General features: G+C 40.1%; 1 protein-coding gene across 1 annotated transcript in view; it reads left to right on the top strand.

Annotated features, from left to right (window-relative positions):
* THSD7B (thrombospondin type 1 domain containing 7B) overlaps positions 1-4,893 on the top strand; it is a 744,220-nt gene extending 739,327 nt beyond the window's left edge. The window contains 1 exon segment of the mRNA XM_030327713.1: positions 4,774-4,893. Within this exon segment, the coding sequence (XP_030183573.1) occupies positions 4,774-4,855 (82 nt within the window). The 3' untranslated portion in view covers positions 4,856-4,893.
* Positions 4,894-9,065: the final 4,172 nt, after the last annotated feature.

Raw genomic sequence — 9,065 nt, forward strand, 5'->3', positions numbered from 1 at the left:
GTAGTTACTTCTATAAATCTCTTACTCCTCTACCATCCAAAGTAGAATAAGTGGATGATTAAATGAGTGGTAAGTAAACACACACACACAACCAAACCTAGGTGTTTTACATAGATTGTCTTTTCCAGTCCTCACAATAATCTAATGTGTTATTGCTATTATCATACCCATTTTAAAGACAGAGCAAGTTTTTCTGAGGTCATCAACCTGATAAAATCACTTCTAGGTATCCCTAGGCACAGAGCTTGCGTTCTTTCCACTGGTCTTCTGGTCTGCAATTTCTTTCTCTTCAGTAATCCTAAAAACTCTTTAGATTCAATGTAGTGTCTCCAGCTTTCATATTTTTTAGATGTTCTTTGTTTCCCAAGTAAGCTATAGACTTGGGAACAGACCTCTTGATATCAAAACCCACACCATTTACTGTTACATATGAGCTGCCTAAAGAGTCCAAATAGATACTTTCACGGCATTTACTTCTATTAAATAGGTTGCACAGGAGTTAGAGGATGACAATTTTGGTGATGTTATATTTTCTCCCCAAAATAAAAGGCTTAGGACAAGAGAACTACTATAATATGCCAGGCCTTAGGTGTATACTTTAGATGAAAGCAATTTATAATAAAACTTAGAAGCGCTTTTGAGAAAATATAGAAAAATAGTCTTCTTAAGGACCGCTTCGTTCAGATACAACCCTTTGTACATCTGCCATTAGTGTTCGAAGTTTTTGAAATATTACTGATGCCCTGCTCCCCTGGCAGTAAAGATCCATGAGGCAATTGAGTCAAGATGAGCTCTGGGTGAGCTTGTAGTTAATGTAGACATAGTACCAGAAAATTGCTGCAGATAACTACCTCATATCCATCCTGCCCTGCCCAGTGCCATTCAGTAAATGGGCCCCCATTCTGCCCAAGTTTGAGAGTAGTGTCCCCAATTCCAGAGGCCCTGCCCTTAGGAATGGCTGCCTAAACCAAAGACAGCTCCGGCTTTCATCAAGCTATTTAAGCTCTTCTGCCCTGGGGCTGGAATTCATTGGTACTGTTGAGTACCAGCAATTTGCCTTCAAGTCTGTAATCAGTTTGTTTTCCTGGTTTACTGGTTTTAGCCCTTGCTAAAATTCAAATGATCATGAAAGAGGTCACTTTAAATGTGTGTCATTTGGGGCAGTGGGTTAAGTGTGTCTGACTTTGGCTCAGGTCATGATCTCCCAGTTCGTGAGTTCAAGCCCTATGTTCGGCGCTGTGCTGACAGCTCAGAGCCTGCCTCAGATTCTATGTCTCCCTCTCTGCCCCTCCCTTGCTTCCTCTCTCTCTCTCAAAAATAAATATTAAAAAAATTTTTTTTTTAATAAAAAAAAGGAAAAAATAAATAAATGTGTGTCTTTCAAAGATCTCTTACAGCCAGAGTCGCATAATAGTTTTATCTCTGTGCCAAACCTGAAAGTGACGGTGGCTGTCACCAGTGCTCTATTAGGAAGAGTTACGAGGCTCCACCTCAGTCCTACAGGGAAGAACAGTGTGATGGATTAGAGATCCATCCTGGGTATGGGATGAGTGGCGGTGGCCTATTTGCCAAGCAACGGCAGGTCCTGATTTAGTGTGAGTGAGGTGGTCACACCTTTCCTGAGACCAGAGTGGAGGAGAAAATATATTTTTACAAAAAGAATTAAGGGAAAAAGGAAAAGGAGCAGGGCCTCTAAAGACAAGTCCCCAAGTTGGTGGCTTTGCTGAGGACAACCCTGCTACATATCCCCTCCCCTCAGGGTTTTTTTTTTAACTCACCAGGAAGGTTTCGAAAGCCACAGCTACCCAGCACAGTATCACCTTACTCGGTTTACCAACATTTAACAACATTTAAACTCTAAAATTTCTCAGGTCGCACACATTCATAGTTACGATATTAGTATCAATTAGTATCAATTAGTTACACAATCATAATAAAACATCGCCTTCATCCAAATGATCCCCAGCACACCCCATGGCCCACAAGGATTTAAGGGCTATGTACTAGAAAACCCCTCTTTTTTCCCAGTGGTTGATACAATGTTCATAATTCCTTATGTGGAAACTCAGCTCCTATTTTGAGCACAATATGGGCCCAAAAAACAGCTGACCACGCTTCGGTGTCTTCCTGGCAATGTTGACATAAAGATCCAGCCATCTCTATCCCTCTTCCCCACTCCCCAGGACTCAGCTTTTGTGCCCATCACCCTTCACAAATGCAAATTAAGAATGGATAACCAAAAACTATTTGGAAGCACCTCCATATCTTCCCTCTTCTTCCCTTCCCCCTCAAAAGGCAAGAGATAGAGGATGAGCAAGACCCCAACTGTCATTTCAGATTAATTATCTTGTATTAGGACAACCTCCACTATAACCAAACCTCCGCCACAGTGGATGCACAAGCTGTTCCTTCCAAGTTGTCCTCAACTGTCATTTGTGGGATTTCTTAGCACTTTTAAGTGCTACAGATTAGCATGCTCTGGACCTCATTTCAAGCTGGGTCCATTCTCTATGCAAGAGTCTGGGCCAAACAATAGAACTAGAGCCACTGGAATATACTTCTATATTAAAGTTACATTGAATATTATTCTAATAATGACAAAATGAATACGCTTTTGAGAAGCAGGAAACTGGAGGCTTCCCATGACAGAGGATGCTAGAGCAGGTTCCTTCCTCTCCTCAGTTTCCCTAGTTGGAAGGTATCTCTGTGTAGCCCATGCCCAGCCTCACTTCATAACCCACTGAGCACCCACTGCACCCCAGCTGCCAGGCAGGAACACAGATCCCATCTGTGGTTTTCCTTCTAATGATTTTTTTTAAGTTTTTTAACATTTATTTTTTAGGGGCAGAGACGGAGACACAGAATCCGAAGCAGGCTCCAGGCTCTGAGCTGTCAGCACAGAGGCCGATGCGGGGCTAGAACTTATGAGATGTGAAATCATGACTTGAGCTGAAGCCGGACGCTTAAGTCACTGAGCCACCAACGTGCCCCGTTGTAGTGATTTAAAAATTTTTTTCATTTCTTGTTTTTGCTTCATTATCGAAGCAAAAAAATAATTTTAGAACTTGAGCATTTAAACTAGGTGATTCTCCCTAAAACCATTTTAATTCTATCAAGCACACGCACATGTGTATGTATGTGTGCAGTAAAATTCACGTAATACAGAATTCTCCATTTTAAGTCAGACACAAAAGCCACATATAGAATGGTTCCATCTGGATGAAGTATTCAAAATAGGCAAACCCCTAAGGTGCAGAAGTTTAAGTGGTTGCCAGGGGCTTGAGTGTGGGAGAAATAGGAAGACTACTTCTGTGAGTATAGAGTTTCTCTTTGGGTGATGAAAATGTTCTGGAACTAGATAAGATGATGGTTACACAACATTGTGCCACCGAACTGTACACATTAAAATGTGTTTCTAATTTAAGTTCAAAGTATGAAAATTCCCATGTACACACCAAAATGTTTCTACCAAGTGCCAAGTTAATGACATGGATACAGAGGAAGTGCACTGAAGAGGTTTATGGCCTGGGCCTATGTGTTAGATGTGCTTAGTTTTCAGGCTCGGCCACTTGGTGACTTGAGGGAAGGTAAGTGACCTTTCTAGTCCTTCTCTGTAATAAAAAAAAAAAAAAAAAATTAATGCTTCCCCTCTCTTAGGGTTGTTCTGGGATTTATCGAGATGTAAAATGTTCAGCACAGGGCTTGGCAGTTAGTATATTTCCAATTAATAATAGATGCTATTTGGGGCACCTCAGTCCGTTAAAATCTGACCAGCTCAGGTCATGATCTTGCAGCTCATGAGTTCGAGCCCCGCATCAGGCTCTGTGCTGACAGCTCAGAGCCTGGAGCCTGCTTTGGATTCTGTGTCTCCCTCTCTCTCTCTGCCTCTCCCCTGCTTCTGCTCTCTCTCTCTCAAAAATGAACATTAATAAAAATAAAAGATGCTATTAAAATAAACTTGGAGACAAGGAAAGAATTGCCTCCCTGCTGGTAAGGACAACCCCCAAGACCTGGGCACTGAAGGCATGAGAATGCAAAAGTACTGAGAAAGGAAGACAGGCCTTATGGTAGAGGTGGGGCACCATGTGGCCAAATTCAAACTATTAACAGTCATCAACGAAAGTTGAGTTTCACCCATACTAAGACTCAGAGTGTAATGCAGGTTGTTTTGCCCCAGATCTGAGCCATCACTGTGTGATTTACCAAGGTTAGTCAACCTCAGCTTCTCTGAGAAGGAAGAGCAACCCTCCCTGACCTGGCAAAGTTGTCAACCTGCGGTAAAACAGAGACCAGGTGTGAGCGGCTCTGCAGAATCAGAGAAAGTGTCCTGACAGACTGTGGTTACATGGCATCTAAATGTCAGGCTTCAGGCAAGAGCAGAAGTGTGTTTACTTAAAAACGAGACCAGGGTAAGGCACAGGAACCTGGCTGCTCCAGCTGCTCATGTTAAACATCTCTGATGTGCATGCGGGTCACAGTAGCTTAGGAATTAGTGAACAGCAGATGTTGGCATTGCTGAGTATAAAACAAGAACAAGAAAAGTAGCCCTCTACCACGTTCACTGGTTCCACGAAACCATTTTTAAGATTTAGAAAAAATGACAACTTCTCCTTAAAATAGGGGTAAAGTATTCAAAAAACAAAGCCACAGGTTCAGAGTGCTCAATCTTTTGTCATTTAGCTGCTTGAATTTCTATACCTCACAATAGTTTTTGGCAGATCAAACAGAACTCTGTGAACCATTTTTATCTGAGGAATTCTTTTCCCTTTGCAGCAAGAAGCCAAAACCACATCAAAGCACACCTCCCCAACAGAAGCCTCTGACCTTAGCCTACGATGGAGACTTAGACATGTAACCTGAAAAAGAAATCCAAATGTAGACATCAACTGCCTTAACCGCTTTCTCTTTTGTAGCTCTCAGACTTCTCAGTTTTTTGAGGAATCTCATGATGTGATACATTGGCCAGAATGCAAATATTGCGAAAGTAATATTGCCTCAACTTCATTTGGACATGAAGTCAAGGATTATTAGGTCTGCCATTTTGCTTTCAAGTTGTTTGTGGGTGTGTGTTTAATTTTTTGATTCTCCCAAGGGTCCTGAAAAACCCTTCTCTTCCTGTTTGGAAATGGGAAGAAGAAAACATGATGGAATTCCCACAGACTCCCATAAACTTTATCTTCAGCAGCATGATGACAATCTGGAGGAAAGTCCAATCAAGGCGTTTACTGTAAATGACGAGCCTGACACTGCTTTGTTACGCACTATATTAGTGCAAGTCTTTATTCTTCCCATACTTCAACACTGAGTTTTCTAGAGTTTACATTGGTTCAAAGACTTTCAAATTGGATTGCCTATTTTCATGAACACAGAGAGAATGGCTTACCATTTCAGAAATTCTCTGAGTTTTTACCTTTAAATATTGTACTTTGTTTTGTAGCCAGGGGATGATGGCACTTCACGGATTGCATTTGTTGAGGTGGTGGGGGGGGAGTGGAGTGGGTGTAATTGCTGGTTTAGATGAAAGCTAGGTGGTTTCTGAATGAAATATGTATTGTGTGTTAGGTGGTTATATTGGAGAATGAGGCAGATTATTTGATTACTGAAACTGTATTTTAACAGAAACTTAGCCATGTAGATATAGTACTATGCCATACACAGTTGTAATTCAGTTTAATGATGACAAACTCTGCTTTTGTAATTTCAATTTTCTTATCTGAATATTTATAAATTCTTCTTTTGAATTTAATTATCTGACCTCATTTAATATACATCCAACACCAATCCTGTTTGTAGCAAGTCTTGCTTTTATAAGGTTTCAATAATATCTAAACACATTAAAAGGCTGAAACCATTTTATGAAGATAATTGTTTGTAATTGTAGATGTTGAGAGTAAGAAGGTGCCATCTTGTGGTATTGACTTGTATTTATAACAAATAAAGTGCTCAAGAGACTGAGATGTTGCCTATTCTAAATTTATTCACTTATGAAATACCTTTGGCTTTGACAAAAACAGTTTTACTGACAGCTTCCCTGTGTCACTGTTGTAGGGGTTGACAGCTGAAATCACTGACAGAGGAAAGGATTCTTATTCCACATTCTTAACAATATGAAATAGAGCCAACTACAATTACACAGAGTAGCTCTGAAGGAATATTTAAAGCTCAGTTAATATTAGAACAAACCACTGAAATAAGGCAAATGCTGATGTGTAAAATGACTTTAGAAAATGGGAATGTTAGAAATGTGATGTGGAAAGAGGGTGTTTTCATTTATACTTTTGACTTCTGTTAACCATTTAACACTGACTAACTGGTTTTGTCAATGGCACTATGGTTTTAAAAAAGTAAATGAAAATAGGATGGTTTATATCAATAGTGTGACTAAGGAAACAACCCCCTAGAGTTGGCCTCTAATAAGTTCTCTTAAATAAAATCATCAGCCGTCAAGAGACCCTGCTTCAGAAATTAAATCTTGGCTGGGCCCTTTACCTGTGTGTGGTCCAGCATAAAGATTACAAATTATCTCTTGTTTGACCCACAAAATAAAGATAATGAAATCATTTTTATCTCAGGTTAGACATTAAAATAAATGTCAAATGAGATTATGGTTTAAAATGTCCTACAGACACACCAAATATAGACCTTTCTATGGAACAGCTCCCTCTGAAATAAACCCAAAAAATATCTGAACAACTCCTACACATCAGGCACATGAGAAAATATAAACATCGAAACAGGAGAGGCTGGGACACAATCTCACCATAAACCCCATGTGGTTCAGTGACCCACAATTGGAAGGGAACTCACAACCCCAAGTTTCTCCCACAGGACTAAAGGTTTGAACCCCACTTTAGGCACTCCAGCTTTAAAGAGCTGTACCTGAGAGATGGACACTCTGAAACATCTAGCTTTGAAAGCCAATGGGGCTTGCATCCACAAGGCCTACAAGACTAAAAATAGTGAGAACTAGCTCTTGAACGATTCACACAGACCCACCATGGCTAACCTCCAAGCCACAGCATACAGGCAACAGTCTTTCTATGAAACAAGCTATTTGCTTATATTAAAATCTTTGACTTGAGGGTCAGGTATCTAACATACATAGAGGGGCCTACAAAAATACAAAGACCATGGAAGCTGGTGGACACCATCTTTATGCTCTCCCATTGCCTTAAAGTAACCAGTATCTTCTAGAAAGGAGACTGTATATACATCTGGGGCCCTGGTTGTTGTAGCTTCAACCCAGGGGAGGCCTCCTGACCACCTGATTCTGGTGTCCACTGAGCCTTTTTTTCACAGGTTTGATGAAAAGGCATCAAACAACAAGCAGTACTTAACTTGCTATTACCCCAGGGCTCAGCGGAGAAGGAAGAGACTGAAATGCCCATCTCCTAGTCTTTTCCTGTAAGAGATACATTTACATACTTTAAAAGCTGCTGCCTGAGGTTCCAGATTCCAATCAATTTGAATCTAAATGCTGTCTGAGATCCTCGGCTTTGGGACACTAACAAGTCTTGGTAGACCCTCATCTAATGAGAGCCACTAAGAAATAAGTAGGCTGCTTGGACAATCACAAAGGTTTGACAGACTAGCAGGGTTAATTGAAAATGTTCATCTGTTCAAGACTGTAGAGGTGGCTGTTTTATCGAATGGATAGAAACCAACACAGAGTTGAGGAAAATGAAGAAACAGAGGAATATGTTCCAAATGAAAGAACAAGATAAAACTTCAGAAAAATACCTTAATGAAACATAGATAAGTGATTTACCTGACAAAGTGTTTAAAATAGCAGTCATTGACCCATCTATATGCTGCCTATAAGAGACTCACTTCAGATCCAAGGACACAGACTGAAAATGAGGGGATGGAGAAAGAGATTTCATGCAAGTAGAAACCAAAACCTGGGATAGCTATTCTTACATCAGACAAAATAGACTTTAAAACAAAGACTATAATCAGACACAAAGAACATCATTACATAATGATAAAAGGGTCAACCCCAAAAGTATATAAAATTGCTAAATATGCACTCAACATAGAACACCTAAAATATAGAAAGCAATTATTAATATATGTAAAGGGAGGAAAAGCAATACAATAATAAGAGACTTTAGTTCCCCACTTTCGTCAATGGATAGATCAAAATCAGTAAGGGAAATATTAGCCTTAAATAACACGTTAGACCAGATGGACTTGACATATACAGGACATTTTATCCCAAAGCAGCAGAATATACATTCTTCTCAAAGCACACATGGAACATTCTCACACAAAATAAGTATACTTCAAGATTGAAATCATTTCAAGCATATTTTCTGACCACAATAGTATGAAACTAGAAATCAACTACAACAAGAAAACTGGAAAATCCCCACATACATAAAGATTAAATAAACATGCTCTGTACAAACCAATAGTGATAATGCATATATCATAATAAGGCTTACATCAAGAAACAAAAAGATCTCAGGAAGGAGGCAGTGTAGGAGGATCCTGAGCTAACTTCCTCCCATTTGGACACACCAAATTAATAACTACATGTATTGCACCTCATTCTAAAAAAAATACTTGGAGATGGGCACAACAGATCTTAATCAAGTGTCTATGTTAGAGCTAGTGTTATAGCTAACATCATAAAAATAAAGACATATAAAAAGGGCCATATGTGGCCAGGAACCAAGCCCGCAGCACACAACAACACACAACTGGGAGGGATATCATTAGCATGAAAGAGCTAGGGGATAAATCCCCACACTGGGCATTCCTAGCCATGGGAACCTGCACAGGGAAGATGAGTACCCCTAACTCTGCCTGTAAATATCAATGGGACTTTGGGCCCCTGGGTGGCTCAGTTGGTTAGGCATCTGACTTTGGCTCAAGTCATGATCTCACCGTCCGTGAGTTTGAGCGCTGTGTCGGGCTCTGTGCTGACAGCTCAGATCCTGGAACTGCTTCGGATTGTGTGTCTCCCTCTCTCTGTGCCCCTCCCCCACTCATGCTCTGTCTCTCTCAAAAATAAACAAACATTAAGTTTTTTTTAATTAAAAAAAAATCAGTGGGATTTA

The sequence above is a fragment of the Lynx canadensis genome, chromosome C1 (genome assembly GCF_007474595.2).
Source record: "Lynx canadensis isolate LIC74 chromosome C1, mLynCan4.pri.v2, whole genome shotgun sequence".
In the NCBI taxonomy this organism is placed as follows: Eukaryota; Metazoa; Chordata; class Mammalia; order Carnivora; family Felidae; genus Lynx; species Lynx canadensis.